Source organism: Clinocottus analis, unplaced genomic scaffold, assembly GCF_023055335.1.
Source record: "Clinocottus analis isolate CAN_PGR_092001 unplaced genomic scaffold, fCliAna1.0.p SCAF_7, whole genome shotgun sequence".
NCBI lineage: Eukaryota > Metazoa > Chordata > Actinopteri > Perciformes > Cottidae > Clinocottus > Clinocottus analis.
This window is the reverse complement of record NW_027176229.1, coordinates 17,335,825-17,355,770: the sequence shown is the minus strand read 5'-3', so window position 1 is coordinate 17,355,770 and position 19,946 is coordinate 17,335,825. Positions and strand designations below refer to the sequence as shown.

The 19,946-nt window shown below is 41.0% G+C and overlaps 5 protein-coding genes across 6 annotated transcripts in view; 2 read left to right on the top strand and 3 right to left on the bottom strand.

Moving 5' to 3' along the window:
* vps13a (vacuolar protein sorting 13 homolog A) overlaps window positions 1-1,850 on the bottom strand; it is a 34,342-nt gene extending 32,492 nt beyond the window's left edge. For both annotated transcript variants that reach the window (XM_068604497.1, XM_068604498.1), the window contains exons 1-5: window positions 1,703-1,850; window positions 1,075-1,118; window positions 943-985; window positions 759-854; window positions 199-300 (exon numbers count right to left, since the gene is read on the bottom strand). In XM_068604497.1, the coding sequence (XP_068460598.1) occupies window positions 199-300; window positions 759-854; window positions 943-985; window positions 1,075-1,118; window positions 1,703-1,802 (385 nt within the window). In that variant the 5' untranslated portion in view covers window positions 1,803-1,850. The remainder of the gene's footprint in view (window positions 1-198; window positions 301-758; window positions 855-942; window positions 986-1,074; window positions 1,119-1,702) is intronic.
* Window positions 1-19,946, top strand: part of LOC137805142 (guanine nucleotide-binding protein G(q) subunit alpha) — a 199,811-nt gene that overhangs the window by 59,280 nt on the left and 120,585 nt on the right. The gene's annotated exons all lie outside the window — the stretch shown is intronic.
* LOC137804926 (C2 calcium-dependent domain-containing protein 4C) lies at window positions 3,151-4,743 on the bottom strand. The gene is made up of 2 exons (XM_068604430.1): window positions 4,713-4,743; window positions 3,151-4,571 (listed from the first exon to the last, which is right to left on the bottom strand). The coding sequence occupies exon 2, from the start codon at window positions 4,510-4,512 to the stop codon at window positions 3,262-3,264; it is 1,251 nt and encodes a 416-aa protein (XP_068460531.1). The 5' UTR covers window positions 4,513-4,571; window positions 4,713-4,743; the 3' UTR covers window positions 3,151-3,261.
* On the bottom strand, window positions 13,164-14,248 carry foxb2 (forkhead box B2). The gene has a single exon (XM_068566601.1). It carries the CDS (start codon window positions 14,246-14,248, stop codon window positions 13,289-13,291), a length of 960 nt encoding a protein of 319 aa, XP_068422702.1. The 3' UTR covers window positions 13,164-13,288.
* LOC137805219 (uncharacterized) overlaps window positions 19,543-19,946 on the top strand; it is a 31,898-nt gene continuing 31,494 nt past the window's right edge. Inside the window, exon 1 of the mRNA XM_068605025.1 lies at window positions 19,543-19,873. Within this exon, the coding sequence (XP_068461126.1) occupies window positions 19,835-19,873 (39 nt within the window). The 5' untranslated portion in view covers window positions 19,543-19,834. The remainder of the gene's footprint in view (window positions 19,874-19,946) is intronic.

The following is a 19,946-nucleotide window of genomic DNA, read 5'->3' as shown; positions in this document are numbered from 1 at the left end:
CAACATATTATCTCACCTAAAGTTGTTGTGTTGATTGGATTTCTTTTTCACTCAGTCTTAAAGCTAGACTAAGAGTGTCTCTGAATGTTGTCAAAAAGGTCACATGTTCATGTACACAAACACACAGACATGTGTACTTAGACACACACACACACACACACGCACACACACACCTTAAAATCACAGCTAAACCCTGACCTTTCCCTGCAGCCTTCAGCTTCGTCTCCTCTATCCGCTGTAGCTCCCTCTGACGAGCCTCCTGTAGCTGCTTTTCCTCCTTTGCTGCATCATACTTTATGCCTGAAAGAGAGGGGTCAATATAATTAAGATTTGTGTGAAAACAATTAAACATAGAGAGGGTTACTCTCTTTCCTGTTACGAATTTCCTGTTCGTCCTGACATGTACTTAAGAGTCATGAATAAGTGAGATACCTTCTTCTCACTAATGTGTTGTGACTGCTAATAAAAAGGGTTCATGAAAGTGAACATGATATTACTAATATTTTAAATGCATGGTTTGGGATTTCACTACAGTACAAGTCATTAAAATACAAAGATGTTTGATGCGTTTTTGAATTTTTAAATATCTTAAATGTAAACAGTGCAATCTAATCATCAACATTGTCATACAGCAAGTATCCTTCAGGCACTTGGTGTGTCTGCTGGAATGGTGGGAATCGACAGCATACAGTTTATCATAATAAGCTTTAATCTTATAATTTTGTATGTATTTAGCTGGACACAGATGATGATCTTACTTGCTGTTGGGACCATGAGCAGATAGACGCCATCCAGTGTCGCCTCTACTGACTGAGTGTAGAGGTTTTTCCATGGTATCTTTAGCTGCAACTGTCCTGAAAACAGAAACACACATATGTATCAAAGGAAAAGTGGAAAATAAGGACAGTAGATGGCAGATAAGGCCAATAACTAAACTCTCACCGATATGACCTGCTTTCACTTTAAAAGGAATGTCGAGTTGACTCTGCAATAACAGAACAGTAAGTCATTCATCCATGCCAGACTCTCAAGACAAATCTTGCTTACTCACTTCAGCTGTTATTTGCAACTTACCAAGGCATTTTCCTTTATCTCAAGATTTCGAAGAACAGCATCGCCTGTGATGACAGGAGTATTAGTTTACTGGTCGTTACAATATACATTTTGATAGGTATTACAGTTCAGTGTTATGTTATGAGCCTCATAAAAACAGTTACATCTACAGAGGAGGCCTTTGTCTCTTAATTAAATTTAACACTCTGGCACCGAAAATCATGTTTTTGTTAAAGCCACAAGCGACAGCTTGGTATATGTTTACAGTGGCTCTGAAACTTCTTCTAATCCTCTCACTGCTCTGGTGCCTGAGTGTTGGCTCCGTTGATGTGTAAAAGGGTGTAACCCAGAACTGCTCTCACTTAACTGAAACTCACATGATTGTACTGAGCAAAGATCTTGCAGCGAGAATTAAGGTCACACGAGGTGCACATACTCGGACGGAAATGAACCACGTTGACTGAACATCTATGAACTCGTATTGGGCTGCACTGCCTTGCACACACTGGACAGCTACCATTAAACTGAATAAACTGGCACTGACAGCTGAGGGAGTCTCGCTCACGCGGCTGGTGGCTAACGTCTGTTAGCATTAGCTAGTTAGCTTGTCGAGCGAGCCTGTCCACTAAAATGACACAAATTCAGTTACCTCCCCATATGCCAAGCTTTAGCTGAGAGCTGTCGAGGTTGACAACGTAGTCCCCTAAAAATCGGTTGAGGACATCTACCACCAAGCTTTCGAAGACCATCTTGGCGTTTCGTTCATGTACTTGTCACCATGTTTACATTACGAGTACTCGTTCGCCTCAACGTCAGATAAGGATGTTTGGCGGTGGGCGGAGCTTTGACGTCATGCGATTAACCTGAGTTACTTCCGATAAATACTGTAATCCTGGAACTCTTACGAGCCGCAAAGAGTTGGGGTTAGGTAGATAGTGAACAGGTTTATGATGTGTTTATGGTTCGTGTTGGTTTCTATTGTTTCTTATAGTTTAGTTGAAAAAACGAAAATATAGAAATACCATGTGTCTTTCCTTTTCTGTTACGAACGAAAAAACGCAACCAGTTTTTCGTCTGAATCCAAAAACGAAAATAAGAGGATCAAATTTAAATAACAAGTCAATTTTGTTTATTGCAAATGGTTCTTTTGTTTTTTTTCTTTTGAAGAGAGACGTGAAACAAAGCAGGTGACCGAAGATACGAGTCTGTCAAAAATAAAGTGTTTCCCCTTTCAACCAGTAGATAGCAGTATAAGTGTATTTTAAACCATATATTTAGTTATAGTTACATGTCTCTTTGATAATTATCTAGGGTTTTGATGTCTTGATCAATACGATCATCATTATTAGTTTTCATTCGATTTTTTTTAAGAAGAATATCCACAAGTTTGAAAAAATAAATACAAATATGTAATCATTGTGTACAACAATATGCAAGAGTATTCTGACTGAAAGCATTTTGGAAAATGCAGATAATTATTTATATTACCATTGTCTTTATGTCCCAAGTTTAATATCATTGGGCTTATTTAGGAATGGGTCTAGTAAAAGATAATTAGAAAATAATTGTCCAATAACATTTATAAATTAGGTATAGTTTGGCCAATAAATAGCATTTTATCTGATGTTGATTTCTTCTCTAAGTAGATCTTTGGATCCTCAAATACACAAAATGTCCTCAAGTTCAAAACCTTTATTTTATAACTCATTAATTAAACCAACCTGTATGTTGACACAGACAGTATTTACAAACAGTATATGAAACCTGTTACATTTTCTCTTTTTTCATGAGTCTAACGTTTAAAAACAGTTAACCTTTTTCAAATTGTTACGTTATTTGCAGAAGGGAGACACAAACATGTTTTATATTTGACATGCAGCACTCACACTATTATTATTCGTATGGTTTTGTCAGAGAACAAGGAAACCTAAGACAAATATGCTACAAATAACACTACAATTTGGTTAGTGGTTGAATACAAAAAATACAATTACAGCATATACCTGATAACTAAAATTATACAATGTGTAAATAGTGTTTCTTAGAATTCTTTTAACATCTTTTACATAGCAGCTGTAAAATGCTCCTATAGCTATCACAAACTCCTATAATGTCCCTTACTTAAACTTGTTTCTTTCATACATAGTGTAAGAGTTATCATATATCATGTGCTGTCGTCCCACCAGACAACACAAAATCAGTTATTCCTCAGCCCATTTTTTTAAGAGACAGTAACTGAGACAGAGGCTTGGTGGTCACTCCAATCACAGTTCCTCTCCTTAATGTTCCAGTTGCAGGTTTGTACATCACCTTTAACCATAGCTGCAGTGTCAGCAGATCCTCCCTTGTGAGCTCTGTAAAGAAGAAATCTTCATTGAACACAGGGCTGCGACAGTTTCTGATGATGGCGCTCTCCTGTTGCTGAAGCTTCCCTGGGGTCAGACACAGATTCACTGCACAGTTCAGGGTCCGTCGGTCAGTATCCCATAGACCTTCCACAGACACCACAAGGACTCTGACAGTGGAGAGGGATGGAAACGTGCTGGTGGAGACTGTGCTATGCTCAGCGAAGAGGCGCACCTTACCACGGCCCTGCAAAGGAAGGACATGCTCATGCTGAAGTATTTCCTGGCAATGCAGAACATCCAACGGGGAGAGGACCGGTGGGGCCAAAGTGACTGAACTTCCTTTTAAGCTTGGAGGGCTACTGGATGAGTTTGTTAAACTTAACCACCCCCTCTTTCTCCTCTCTCCGTCCACCCGTCTGTCATTTAATGAAGGACAGGACATCGCTCCCTTAAGGCGGCTACTGCCTGGTGGGAAGTAGAGGGAGGACTTAGCACTATAAGGAGAACTAAGGGGAGAGGAGTCACTGGAAGAAGGTGTTTCACTTCCTGTGCTTCCTGTCTCCGAAAGACTCTTGGAAGAAAACAGAGGGAAAAACCCAGATAACGTTTTCTTGGGCAGGTGTGTCACCTCTGCTAGTCTAGGTGCTGCAGTAGGAAGGCTTCTATCAAACATGTAAACAGGGCACTTTGAGTGGAACAGAGACTCTTTCCTCCGAGTGTTGGGGCTCTCATATATCCCAGCCAGGCCATACCCCTCTGCAGAGAATGGCAACGGTTTCTTTGTAGCTTTCCAAGCCATTGATGCATCCTCAGTCTTCGTCTTCATGTCCGTTGTCTTTACATGTGTGGTGTTTGAGGAAGTGCTGCTCTGGTAGTGCCCGTGCCGGTGAGGTAACGCTGTCTCAGCTTCCAGCAGCGGGCTTCTCTTGTGAAGCCTTGGAGGCAGGCAGAATTCTGGGATCTTGTCTGGGGTGAGGATGTTGTTGTGCAGATGGTGAGAGAGACTGGCCTTAGAAGACAGACAGATATCCTCCTCACTCTTCCCCAGGTAACGACTCAGGTCCAGAGGAACGCTCTCGACGCTCTCCCTGATCTTATCAAACATCCACATAGTTGTTTATTGATGTATGAATACAATGTGAGGTCTTTGTAAATGTCCACACTTTTGTCCTATGGCAACAAGAATACAAAATATAGTTTAGAAGAATCAAACTAACAATGTATGAAACAGAACACACTTTTTAAGAACAATAAAAAAGGAAGTTAAAGTTAGTGGCAAATAATAAAATGACATGTTTTTTTCCCCCTCACCTGCTAGGTCTTGATGTGTCCGCCTCTGAGGAAAGAACTGCATAAGTGTGACGGATGTGCGAATGACAGAGTTTAAAGGGGAGTGCGAGGCTCTACGTCAGTAATCTGCCACCCCCGGATGCATCAGACAACAACACACAGTGTATACAGTCAGTCAGTGTGTGTTGGACACTGGGTGTGTGGGTAGGAATTAGAATTGGGTGCATCATTGCGCATTTAGTTGTGCATCAACACTGAACTGTGCCTATTGGACTGTATGATAAGGAAGCCAGTCACAAAGCATTATCTGTGATGCTTTCAAATGTCTCTAAAGCATGCAGCACACACTTTGAAAACAATTCAAAGACATACAAATAATTCACACTACATGAAATACATTTAGATATCTCGGGTTAAATTCATTTTAAAACACACAATCAAATATGGAGGTGTGTCTTGTTGTGCTCATGATGAGATCAGTATAACCCGCCTTTGAGAGATGAGAGATCTGGCCTTTTTGTTCAAAGGGAGAGAGCCACCACCCGCCGACCTTTAAACGGCCACTCACACAGCTGATGTGATGTGGATTAAAGGCAACACATTCATACACTGGTTTTTATGTAATCAAGGTAACATTTTGTGATTTTGCATTGATCCTTAAAAAAAGAAAAGATAACTGAAAAGGGATTTCATAATTCTGTTGAAAGTTATTTACTTTTTTAGTATTTCAAACGTCACAGATGTATGTGGCTTCTCTACTCTCAGAAAGGTGAGATCAAGGTTTTGGTTGTGGTCGCTGTACTTTCTGCAAGAAGTGTAGGCTTACGTAACATACTGAACAGCACATATTAGATTGATTGCTTTTATTGATTAAATACACTTGTCACTTATCATATAATGTCTGCAGGATGAATTCATTATTTTTGGTCATCTAAGGCATTTCCAGTTTCTGTTTGTTTCATGGAGTTCTAGATATTACATCAAAGATATTTTACATAAATTACTCTTGCATGTTGTTTCCACAGGCTCTCTTCCATGATAGGACTTTCTTTCTATTTCAAATGTTTTTCTAATAACCTGTAGATTATTCTGTTTTTGGACTCTTCATGCTTCTCTAGAAATATTTAAACTAATCCATACAACATGTGTAATTTCTATCAAACAACATCCCCATGTGAAAAAAAGCATTTCCTGTTATAAAACCCTGTCATCTTGTTCTCTGTCCACAGATGAGGTCAGGTTGCCGAAGGAGAAGGCCCGTTGAACAACTGAAGTTCTTCAACCACAAGAGGGCGTACATGGATTAGATTTACGGTTGATCGAGACGTAAGTGGGATTTAATTGTTATTTATTGTATACAATATTAACATTATAACATCCATACAAAATATTCAAATGTGTTCAAGTCTGCAGACATGAATACACCTGCCCCATGCTTCATTTAAATGATCGTATTGTTGTAATTGAACAGTAAGTGAGAGGCAGCACCTCTGCTCATGTGCCTGCCGCTTTGCATGCAGCGGGTGTGACAGAGAAAGAAATATGATGATGATGAATATGTTCGGGAGGAGTCGAGGGCCTCCAGAGCACCCAGGGGTCAAGAGGCTTTTTGTGATGGTGAAGATTGACTTCATTACACTACTAAAAACCCGGAGTGCTCTCTGTAATGGAGAGATAAATGATTGGGAGTCAGAGGAGGACCTTTGCCTTTAACCACTGTCGCAGCTGCAATTACCGCTCACAGGAGGACACTGCATTGTTGACAAATGCCATACCGCTGTCAAGTGTTTAGTATGAAAACCTTTTTGTCCTGGAGCTCTTGATTTTTTAAATGACAAATCATTATCACATGTTTTTGTGGGTTTAAGTTAGTTAAATAATTGGGTCGAACAAGATGTTAACTAATTTTACAAACTGCTTCAAGGTGTTATTGAATAAAACCTGTGAGGGTTCATTTGTGATCACTTTTGTAGGAGTCAAAGTTGAAACGGGCCTCTCTATATCTCTCTCTATACATTTCTCAAACCAAAGCAAAAACGCTGGATTGTTTGAAAGCACACTTCACTTCTGTGTTTGTCGACATTATAATTGATGTAGGCCATTTACAGGCTGTAACTTCATCCCGCTAACCGCCTGCCCGGAGCTAAAAGTAACCTTTTAGCCTTCCTTCATCACAAAGAAGGTACAATGGAAACTTTGACTGTTTTTCGTGGATGTTGACTCTTTCAAATTTGCTCAGCTAGAGGAATTATACTTGTGGTGAATAAATGTAGTAAATGAGACAGGAAAAACCTGGCGCCTGACGATCAAAGATCTATCAAGCAAGTCTGATTATATGTGGTTAGTCTTCGTTTAAAGCACCTCTAGCTCCAATTTCAAATGACAATGTAACCAACTCGGTCCTGCACAGATCCAAAGCAGTTTTAGTCAACCAAACCGTTATACACTGACAATTATTATGTTTTGACTTCTGACATTGTGGGATAAGATTTATTCCAAGTACAAACTCTGAGCAGGCGAAGAGCTGAAGACACACTTTGCTAATTTCCATTTGACTTTAATCTCTATTATTGCAGAGTACAATATGGGCAAAGCACTTAACCTCGTATGAAATTGCTGAAGTTTTTTGGCCAGATAACTTCTTTGTCTGAACTGCTAAGAGAAAGTGGGCAAGTGAATAGAGTGGGAAGGAGGCCAGAATGGCTGAACCATCGACCTGTTTTGAATTGACAATAAAATGTAATAATGGCTAATAAGGTGTAATAATTTGGGCCAATAAAGATAGATGGCAGATTGGAGATGATATGAGCTGCGTCAGAAGGACGGCACAGACACAAAACACTTTAGCCAGAGCGAGCGGATAAAATTTTACCCCAGATTAGTGATTCATTGTCTAATTATTAAGAAGAGAGAGGATGACAGGGAGGGGGAGCAACGGAGATAAATGGGTGAAGGAAGGTAGGGGAGAGGGCAACTGTTTAGGAGAATAGGTGGAACAAATTGTAAAATAATGGCAAAAAACATATTCAGAAAGCCATTCACATCCTCTATGGCTGAAAGAGGATCAGGTGAGTCGCATTCAACACACAACAGAGGGTCGGGGAAGACTGAAAGAGTAATAGAAAGTAAGAAGGACAAAGGGAAAAAAAGAGAATGAGCTACATTATAGAGAAAAGACAGAGAAGAAGAGTTATAGTAATGGCCGAGGTCCAAAGTGACCTGTCGTTAGAACTCTCTCCCTCGACAACTTCCCTTTGTCTCCAGGCCTGATGCCAATATGCTAATCCTCCTCCGATGGCCTTTTCATTGGCTGATGCTGACTTCCATACACTTGTGCCAGATGACCTCTCGTCCCACTATTAAAGACCACAGCAGTGAATATGGCAAGGAAACCATTACCAAGATAAGAACGGATGTGGCCGTATGCTGGCTGCCTGCTTGCACTGAATCATATGTACTGTTAAAATAAGTTATCACATGCACCACTGTGCCGTGCACCATTTCAGTAAGTGAGCAAACACCGAATGTGCTTTGTACATCCGGTGGAAAGTATTTTAATAAATGATAAACATCGCTATGAGTGTGCTTTCCACTGGCCCGGCAGGAGAGAATTGGTTGGAGAAAGTGGAAAAGCAGTCGTTGCCCCTACCTCATTTACACCGCTGAAGTGCCGTTGAGCAAAGCGCCTCGACCCAATTTCTCAGGTGGAGCTGCTCTGTGGCCAACAGAATATTTGTGTGAATGTGTGAATTGTGTGAGTTTGATCAGAAGGCTCCTGCAAAGTATTTCAAATGAAAGCTGGCCCTTGTGTCTTTGGGCCCATCAGGGGTACTGCAAGACCGCCGCTTGTCACGACTGTGCACATCCTTAATCTCACACTGTGCCCATGAGTTACCTGTGTCCACTATGTGACGCCTTGTCAGGCTTCAAGTAATGCTTTTGTGTCCAGGAAGCCAGAACGCGGACCAATCAGTGAGGAGCTGCAGGAGCTGCAGGCGGCTACGATGTGGTTTAGGTGACGTAGAGAGGCAACCGTTCAAAACTGTTGATGCCATACAAACTTAAACTAGGTTGTAGAAAATCTCCAAAACATATTTTTGGATAAGTAGATTAAATTAGGAGTGTTATATGATAGTCTTAGAGGAATTTAAATTGCACACATTTGCAAATTAGGTTTATTAATCATCCTGATTGATGACTGAACTGAAATTTAACTGGAATCATATTGTGTCAGAGTTGATTCATTCCATGAATCCAAAGCGCCTTCGAGCTTGTGTCCTTACAACTTCCTGATTAAAGCAGAATCTGACAACTAGTTCATAAATATGAGTCGCTGAAATTGAGAGGAATCTCAACACTGCGCCATGTTGAATTTATTACCACGGTCTCTTTCAATTCAAATCAATTTCTGTAATTTGGTAAATTGTTTCTCATAGGTCTGTCTGTCTGTCTCAAGGTCCTCATGTACAAATCTCGTCAGACTGCATTAGGAGGTCAGCAATGATCCTGTAATCTGTGACAAAAAGAATATTACAGTTTCATTAGCTCTATAGAGGATATGGTGACCTACTGACCTTGTGCAGCTGTACTTTTCTCTCACACTGTCCTTCTTCCCTACGTTCCTTCTCTTCTGGGCTCATCTTCTTTGTCTTTGTAGCACTCTTTTGTTTACGTTCTCTCTTTGCTTATTTTCACCCACCTTTCATTGTCATTTCTTATTGTTGTGGTTATAAAAGGGAGGAACCTTGAGCCAATTTCAAGTAGTGAGAGTTTTTCTAATGAGCTCCCTTCACCGTACTCTAAATTCTGCAAATAATTAAACATTTTGATATATTTTAACTTTTAATAATGAGGGCTGGTGATCCTTTGATAAAGAAACACATTTCTGTTGTTTGGTAAATTGTTTAACAAAGTTATAGTTGCTGTTAATAAGTTGTTTGCCTCCATTTATTGTTGAAATGGTTCCACTGAACAAGGAATCCTCTTACGGCCATTAGATGGAAGGAAATTAGATCAAATGTCTGTTATTTGCTGTTGCAATACACGATCTGAAACAAAGCATGATATTTAAGGTTATTAATGTTTGTGCGTTTGAATGTGTGCGTGAGCCAGTGTGCTTGAGGTAGTGCGAACGTCAGATCCGATCAATGAATTAAGCTGCTCATTAGGATGGCCCGCTCTTGCTGGTCATTAAGAAAAACGCATGTAGAATTTGCCACCCTGGCCCTATGAAGTGTGGGTAATTACCACTAATGTATCATCGCCTATTCAAGAACGTAACGTTTCATTTCTAAGGGCTGACAGTAAAACACCTCTGACCTAAATGTTTTATTCATTCATAAGACTCCATTATTCATTTAAGCTCATATTTCAAATGATTAATAGTTTTTCCATAGTAATGCCTTATACACTTTTATCATTGTGTTTCATACAGTGTAATATTATATTTGTGTTGTTCAAATGAAGCATCATCATATCACTGTGAGCCCTCCTGAAGGTAGTGTTGGTGAAATCGGTACATGGGGGTCACCTGTTAAAAAATGGTTATGCATGTAAGCAGCTAGAGTTTTGAATTTTTGTTTTTAATGAGTCAGTCTTTGTAATTGTGTTATATTTGAACAAGTTCCAATATCAATTGCTGTGTTACAGTTAATAGTCTACAAAAAGAAATGTGCAGTTCTTACATTAACACGTTTTATATATTTAGAGAGGAGTCACTGTCAAATCATTTGATAGAAATGTGAATTTTACATTTTTTATATTTTCTGGTTAGTTCATATTATTTTATGGAAAATCCTCAACAGTTATACGTTGTTCTATTGCAATCCAACACAGTAGACTAGCAGTTTTCTGTAATGTTAACTTTTGAGTGACACACTGAAACAAGCCTCAGCATTTTCCTTTATTTAACTGTAATCACTTCATTTATGTTTTCCACCAATTCGATGACATTGGCCACCGATTCAAATTAATACTGAAAAAAACTGAAGCGTGGTGCTTCCAAGCTTTTATCTCAAAGTGAAGAAAAGGTTTAGTGAGCTGGTTTTTATTTATTCTGAGCTGAGAAAAAAAATGTTTTGTACAATCAACTCAGAATGTATTATTAAGAAGTTTAACTTTAAGTTGAAATTTTTTGGGTGAAAAAATAAGTAAATCAAAAGGTTGTTCAGTATATGCAAGTCCAGCTGTTTCCCCTAAGAAATACATTAAATCCAACTATTTTGTAGAAATTTAATTTCATTTAATTTCAACATATAAGGCAAAATGTTTATATTGACACACATAAAGAAACACACCAGATATAGAATGAGATCTCACACAGTAATGAAGCTGCACATGCCAACAAAAATCAGAGCATTTAAGACATATCTCGATGCCCCAACTTGTTCTGCAGACTGAAAATCATTTAACATATGCTGTTAAATGCTTTGACACACCCAGCACAGTGCCTACCCTTATAAAAAAAAAGCATATAAATAAGCTGCACATACCTCCTATTAGCCTGTGCATAAACACATGTGCACATTAGGAGACCTCATGTGATATTACGATTCCAGAGGCTTCTAACTACGGTGTTGTGAGGACACAGGATCATGGAGGGTAATAATGGCTGCATTATTACTCCTCTTATTGTGTCTTAATTAGTGGCATTTAATTATGCACTAATGCAGTGAGGGCTATTAAAGACATTGAGGCCTGCTGATCAGGGAATTAAAGCGACACACGCACACACCTACAGGCAGAGCGCACACTTTTCACACTGAAATTTCAGTTCCCTTTAACTAGAGATCAGAGACACCCTGCAGAGAAAGTGTGCGCAAAAATGTGTGTGCAGTCTACACGAGAAGGTGATAAATGAGAGGAGATAACCTTTGGAGATCTAGGTGCAATAGAGAAAAACTATAGAAATATTGCAGGTTATCGCAGGAGGTGATATGAGAGAAGATGTATTCTGCTCGTGACACCAAAATAGGTTTTAATTCTTTACTCCCACGCCTCTTCTGCACTGGTGCGTCTCAATTATTTGTTCAGAGGCTGGTGTGACAATGGTGTCGGCTGTGGGAGCCTTTGGGATGCTAAACAGGGGACAAGAGGTTGAATATAAGTCATTTTCAGTGGGCTGAACATGTTGCTTTGTGCTGCTGGAGAGGAGAAGCTTCAAAGCTACGTTTAAACAGAGCAAACAAAAGAGCAAAACTTGATCCCATCGCCCCGCTTGCTTTTGAAGAGGTGAAGTTGCAGCTCGGTCGGTGTCAGCTGCTCTGATATCAATCTTGTGAAGATCATTTCTATTTATTTTTTCATTGTTCCAGATGTGATTCATAACATGATGCAGTCATTGTCCTGAATAAGTGCACATAATTATGAATTTTGGAAGATGATAGCTAGACTTGAATCTAAACATTTCTTTGAGCAAAGGTTTGGTTTAGGCAAAGTTTGTATTTCACAGATTTTCACCAACCTTACAAACTTCCTGCTAAATTATTTCCCAACAATTGTTCCCCTGTGATTAATCAGAGTTAGACGTTCAAGACGTTTGACTTTGTTTGGCTGGGTCATAATGTTTTAAGCGACTTTATGTCATGTTTTTGACGAAATGGCTAAATTGCTGTCAAAAGTTTTACTCACTAGTATATTTATGTATGTTCCCCATACTGTTAAAAATATTTTTAAAACATGGCGGTCTAAATTAGGATCTGTTATATTTGAAAAGTGGTGTTATAAAATAAAGGAAATAAACTACATCAATAATGTGTTTCAGAGAGCAACTAGTGGAAAGGTATTATTTCTTGTTGTAGACGGTGATATGAGCACAAATTAATAACTGGGTTTGGAAACAATTATTACACATGCAAAAATCAACAAGATGGATTTGTAAATTACTGCAAAAGTGAGATTTTTGCATCACATTAAGTTAATCTCACTGTAATCTCAGAAGAATATCTGAGTTTAATGGAATTTGTTTCTTTTTTCCCTTCAATGTGGTGCAAACAGTGACAGCGAGGACATCTAATCGAAACAAGTATAAATAACTACAACACCAAAGTAGGTTCGGTTTTACCTCCTTTATGAATATTCTCAGATAAATAGTGTTATAATACAAGCATAACATTTTCAATTCACTGCTAAGTAACACACAAAAAAAGTGCAACAGGCCTGATTAAAAAACATGATGGCCTATTTGTCTTTAGTCAATAGGCCACAGATTAAGAATAAACAGAATAAGAGCAAAACATATATAAACAGAGTTTGTGGTTTGCATTTGGGAATAAGATTCGACTGTTTGTCTCCTAAATCAAAGCTTTCTTTGGGTTCAGCATATCTACTTGTCTGATTGTATTTATCAGTGCCACATTATAGTATGTGGTAAATGCCCTCACAAATTGTGCAAATAAATTAAGATTTCAATCAACATGGGTCTAATGAAAAATTCATCACACAGCACAATGTTAACCTTAGCTTTTACTACTCTTCTACAGCTGCACCTATAACTTAAACTATGATGCTGCTGATATGCCTCGTCTGTCTTACTTTATGCAATAACAATGTCCTTCTTGTTTGCATTACTTTTCAAAAATGACCCGCAATTTACCCGGTTAGGACAGCAGGAGAGCCGGGTGCACAGGGTGGCCTTTTCCCTCCAACAGATCGCTTTTCTCCATCACTGAGACCGGTGAGCAGAGCTGCGTCGGGCCAGACTGTAGCCCCGTCAAACTGGGCACAGGACCCAAGGATGGGGTTGGTTTTATTGGCACAGGAACGGCAGGCAGGGTTTGCCCGTTGGCATTATGGTACAGGCCCTTTGCTGACACGCCGAAGGGCGCGTACTCGGATGATGCGGGTACGTGCACGCCACCCATCGACTCTGACAGCATCCCGACGTGTGGCCACATGGAGTTGACCACGCTGCTGAGCTGGGGGGGCACCGGGTAGCCCAGGTGGTGCATGACCGAGGTCAGTGGGAGCCCGCTGGCCATCACACCCTTGTAGTCCCGTCCTATGATGTTCTCGATGGCGAACGGGTGTTTAAACCCGCCGGACTGTGCGCACGTAATGCCCCCGTAACCCTGAAAGGGAGGGAGCCGACCTACGGCGCTCGCTGGGCCGGCTGAGTGGTCATGGTGGCCGGATGCTGTGCCCAGCTTGCTGCCCGGGTGGTGGTGGTGATGGTGAAAGTAATGCATCATCGGGGAGCTCTTGCAGGCCATATGCTCAGCCCGCAGCACCTTGAAGCGCTTCCGTCTCCTCAAGAAGCTGCCGTTCTCAAACATGTCCCCGCAGTCCGGGTGTAGAGCCCAAAAGCTGCCTTTCCCGGGCTGATCAGGCCGCCGAGGGATCTTGATGAAACAGTCGTTGAAAGAGAGGTTGTGTCGCAGGGAATTCTGCCATCGTTGGGTATTCTCTCGATAATACGGAAAGCGGTCCATGATGAACTTATAAATGTCACTCAGAGGCAGCATCTTTTCGGACGAGTTCTGGATAGCCATCGCTGTCAGTGATATGTAGGAATATGGGGGCTTCTGGTCGCTGTAAGAGTTCTTCCCCGGACGAGGCATGACTGGTTACTGCTTTCTAAAAGTTTGAATTGTTAAACGAAACAGCCTTTAAAGTTATAGTTTCAATTATATATTTCAAGGCGCTATCTTGACAGTGTTCATATCAGTCTCCATCTGACGGGTCTGTTCCAAAGTTCTGAGCCATCAGATTAGAAGCTGGTACATTGTCTTACAGTAATACAGTGTTGGCTATAAAGGCCCGCTGCTGTTAGCTGTTAGGTAAGATCCGTGAGAAGCTCCTGCATCCCAATAAGGTTTCTTCCACAGACCTTTTCTATGTCAAAAATGCTCTTGGCGTTGTGCGTAAAAGTCAGTCTCTGTGCGTAAAAGTTAGGAGGTCCTCTTAGTTTCCGCGGCGGTTGAAGGATGGATGTCAGGGGCCACTTGGCTTCGCTGTCTGTGTGTGGCGTGTGCTCCTCTTCTCTTGTGCGATGCTCCCACTCGCAGAGTGCTGCTTTTGTAAGACCCCCGCAGGTCGCTGGCTCTGTTATCTGTTATCCAGACACTTAGGCGACACGTCAGGGAAGAGCAGAGGGCTCTGTGTGTGCGCGCGCGTGTGTGTGCGTGTGTGGAGAGAGAGAGAGAGAGAGAGAGAGAGAGAGAGAGAGAGAGAGAGAGAGAGAGAGAGAGAGAGAGAGCGAGAGAGAGAGAGAGAGAGAGAGAGAGAGAGAGAGAGAGAGAGACGGGGGCAAAGAAATGAATAAAAATGAGGGGTGCGGTGCGTTCAAGACACTTCTTGTCTCTTGTTTGCCAATCAAAGATTCCTTGTACACAGGAACTAAAATAAATAAAATAGGGGCCGTGCTTCTCGATGTCGCCACTATCCTCTCTCTTACTTCTAGTGACCCGACCTTTAACCTCTCTGATTTGTTTGTTAACAAACCGGAGACTGGGGACGTGCAGCAATGTTATGGCGTTGGATGGCTTCATCGCATAAAGATGTCTGTGGTTTAATCATTTGAGAAAGCATATATTGCATTAGTAAAAATCTAAATATCTGTAGTGAGACATCACGATTTAAATAAGAGCATGTTGATTTGAATCGCCCATTAGCACGCATTTTCACTTGAGAGAGTAAATAGTGAAGAATGGAATATATAAATACAACCTCTTTGCTAAATTTGCTCGATTGCACTTTCAGAGTTTGCGAACAATAAATCATGTCTTCCTTTGCGCACAATCATCAGTGCGGTATACTCCTCTGCTCTCAACTACACACGTGTGCAGACACACAAACACACGCAGACAGAGGGAGGAGAGAGAGAAGGGAGGCTGTTGTTGATTAATTGCTGAGAGGGGAGTCCGGCGGCTGTCTGTCTGTTCAAACACTCTCCGGTGAATCCTACAAGGATGTAAACAAACTTCATCCCCTGCTCTGAATTCTGCTCAGCGGAGAACAACAAAAGCTGCTTCCCTTCCCGTATATTTTTTGGCCAGGTGTCATGACTGGGTCCTTGACGGCTCCTGTCTTTCCCGGTGCCCCGGTGGGGCCCCGAATACATTACAATAATTAAGCCCATCGTGATTTAGCCTCCTAGGAGAGAAGTCCAACAATGTAATTAAGGGCAAGCTCGCTGTATTAGATATGAATATTCAAAACTGTGTCAATTAATTAGCCGGTGTATCTCTCACGTTATGGCTTAGTCCTTCAAGCGCACTCAAAAGGTCAACTGTGTCGACGGAGAGCATATTTTAAAGACATCATGTAATTGCAAGGAAAATCACCTTTTTAGCGTCACTTCGCCTGACAAAGGGCGAACATTTATATCTCTACATAAAGAAAGTTGTCATTGTTCTTGAGTCTTTTATTTTGTTTTTGTTTTGTTTGCAAAATTGTTTTTCTGGCACCTGAAAAATGAGTTTAGCAACTCCAAGTCCCTCAGAGGCCAACGCGCGTAAAAGCATCCTCTTTAAACGCCCGGGAAAGATCAATATTAAATCTGTTTTCACAAAGGGGGCCGTTAAATAGACACCGTGGCTGATCTGCATAACAAAATTAATTAGGTAGTCTACGGCAGCCTTCGCCTGCACCCAACTCCTGGACAAATAACTAGTTGTAAAGCACACCTTCTGGGCATATGGAACATATGCTGGAATTATCCTTAATTGACTAATTACATAAATTACTCATTAAGTTTACAGCACATCAATTATAAAAGATGTATCAATTAATTTTGCATAAATTACAAGCGGCACGCTGCACGAAGAGGGCGGCGGAGGGAATGAGGGTCGCCAGGAGGGGGTCCACTCAAAGGTGGAGCGTTTACATGTGTGTGTGCGTGCGTGTGAGTGACGGTCGTCTGTTTGTTTCCTGTCTCTAATAATTATTTGTTCAGCTTAAGGGCAAAGATATTCTTTCTCTGTCTCCCATTTGCAAAAAGAAAGTGTTGGGGTAATGGCAATTATACTAATAATAATAATCTTAAAGACCTCTCTCCAAGTCATAAGGGGCTCATCGTCGCGGAGAGAGCCATTAAAATCAATTAGCGAGGCCTATTGTTTTCAATGGAAAATTAAACCAGTTTAGGACTATGGTGCAAACGCTGTAAGCCTTATATGTGTAATGGGAAATTATTTAGAATCAAAATACGACGGATCTTTCCAGTTGCCCATAAAAGAGCGAGCAAGCAGGAACATTAATGGATGAAAGCTGCAGTGTGTCTGCCTGTTGCCTTCGAGAGTTATTTCAGTCAGCTAAGGTATTACTTTAACATCCTCATACATCACGGTGGCGAATTTTTCAGATAATGCTTTCACATGTTTTCTCGAACTCTCTGACCTCAACTTCCAAGAAAACTGTTATTGTGATTCATTCTGATCCGTTAGCTTTGTATTTGTTTCTTTCTTTTGATCAAAGCTATTACAAACACTTTCACGTGGCATACAGGAATCATGAAGAAATATTGAAATTTGCAAAATTATCAATGTATGTCTGTGTAATGGGAAATATTGTAAATGTGAATATTAAAAGGATGCATGGATAAGCCTATACAAAGGGATCAATATGCACTTGTAATCAAGTGCTTATTTTCAGCTTTAATTCTGACTGTGCAGAGAATCATTAATACAACTCGATACCAAGTGTTAGACTGTTGTTTTTTATTGAACTGCATTCAATCGTAAAGTGTTCCTTTAATTTTGTCAAATTCTAGAGAGTATACATACCTTTCAGGAAAATGGCTTATTCACAGATGTGAATCCTTTAAAATTTTCTTATTTTTTACTTGAAGCTGGAAAGGTTCAACATTGATGAAAATGACAGCAAATAATACATCTGGAAATCAAATATATATTATTAAAAGAAACATACAATTACACAAATCATGTATTTTCTTTATTAATTTGAAAGTTGTTGTTGTCATTGAGGCATTGAAAATAACACACTGACGCCAATGCAGATAGATTTCACAGGCAACACCTGAGCAGCAACAACAATATGCTTCACACACTTTTGGGCTGTTACTTCGGTGCTTACTCCTCTGCTGTTTCTCTCTACCCTGTCTTTCCCAACAACCGTAATTCCTCCCATTACACTCACACATACACACACACACACACACACACACACACACACACACACACACACACACACACACACACACACACACACACACACACACACACAACAGACTGTATTCAATTTACCAAAATATATATTTTTGTAATGAAACGAGGTGACTTTCTCTTATATACTCCTTTCATGTTCATGCTGCTCTCTTATCTTTTGTCGGTCACATCAAACCTGGAGCAGATTTCCTTTTAAAGATTTAATAAACCATTCATATGGCTCCTCTGTTTTCACAGACTGGTATTTGTATTGGAAAGGACCCTGATACAACGATACTCAGTGACCATACTGAGGTCTGTTCCCTCCCATCAGCTGTCAGTTGCTTGTAGTTGTTAAATATATATATATATATATATATATATATATATATATATATATATATATATATATATATATATATATATATCGTAAATCATACAGATTATGACTTTATCTCTTTATCTAGCCACACACACACAAACATGCGAACGCACGCACATGCACGCTTACACACACACACACACACACACACACACACACACACACACACACACACACACACACACACACACACACACACACGCACACACACAGAAAATCCTCTTAACTGACTTTGTTATTACCATCCTACTTCTGTTATTTTTTTCAGGGCCACTAGACTACAGGCAGTCCAAAAACCTCCCTCCAGTTGGCCCAAGAGCTCCAGCAGGTTCACTTCATGTAGGTTTTTGTCACTTTCAAAGGCAGATCCTGTTTATTATCAATAGGTTGTGACCCTGTCTTGTAAAGGGGACCTGTCTCCAAACTTCTCTTTTTATTGTGTGCTTGGTGTATTTCCAAGACAAAGTTGTGTTCAATCTAATTAGCACAAAAATAAATGTAACAGGGGCCAGGTAGCTTCATTCCAGTATATGAGAACTGCTGGTTAGTATGATGCACAGAAGGTTAGTGAGGGGTCCATAGGGGCCCAACAAATGTTTTGGCCATGCACATGATAAAACAGACAGACAGATAGAGAAGAGAGAGAGAGAGAGAGAGAGAGAGAGAGAGAGAGAGAGAGAGAGAGAGAGAGAGAGAGAGAGAGAGAGAGAATATAAATTCAGTGGCACCTTGACCCAATGATAAATGTCCTGTCCATTTTAAATATTAAAGTTTCAGGGTCGGCTTGTGTGAGAAAGCTTTTGTCTTTGTGTGTTCTCAATTTTCTCAGGTTGTTACTCACAGATCATCTTTCCGATTAATTAAAGTGCTTCCTCTCTCACACACAAGCACGCACACACACACACACACACACACACACACACACACACACACACACACACACACACACACGCACGCACGCACGCACGCACACACACACACACACACACACACACACACACACACACACACACACACACACACACACACACACTCCACAGAGGTACTGCAGTCTTCTTGGATTGGATTCCGGCAGTTGACTTGATCACATTGCGGCAAAACTACAAAAATATGGAAGCATTGCAGCACACCTTAAATAAGTATACATTATTCTGTTCACCAGCAGCGTGAAGGAGCTGAAATCAACACTCCAGCCTGTGGCAGTGAAAGGGTGCTGTCCGTGGTGCTGGAGCGCCACTATCGATAATCCACCACGGTTTTCCATTGGTCAGTGTATATGTTTGGTATAGGATAGGTGTGTTTGTGTATGTGTGTATAGGGGGTGGGGGCGTTGGGGGTGCTCCCTACCGCAGGGAGCGCGGTTGAATCACCGAGCGCGCCTCCGTCGGATCTCCTCTTCCTGCCGTCACACCCACTGCTCGGTGTTGTGGTTTCACCCCGTAGAGAAGGGAAAGGACTGACGGCACACTCAGCTGCAGAGACTGCTGCAGTGCGAGCGCAACGGGGGACTCGGAAGCGGATAGAAGGAGGGGGGGGGGAGAAGAAGAAAAAAAAACACACACACACGCACGCACGCACGCACGCATCAGCAGCAGCATTATTGGCGAAACTTGGTCAATGGAAAGATCTGCAGCGACGCCGTAGCGACGCAGGCCGACATGGAAGAGTATTTGCGGAGGGTCCAGAGCAGACTCGGGGTGAGTTGAGAGCCTTCAGCGGCGTTAACGCCAGCAGGTTGTGGGGGTGTGATGAATAAGACCGTGACGGGCA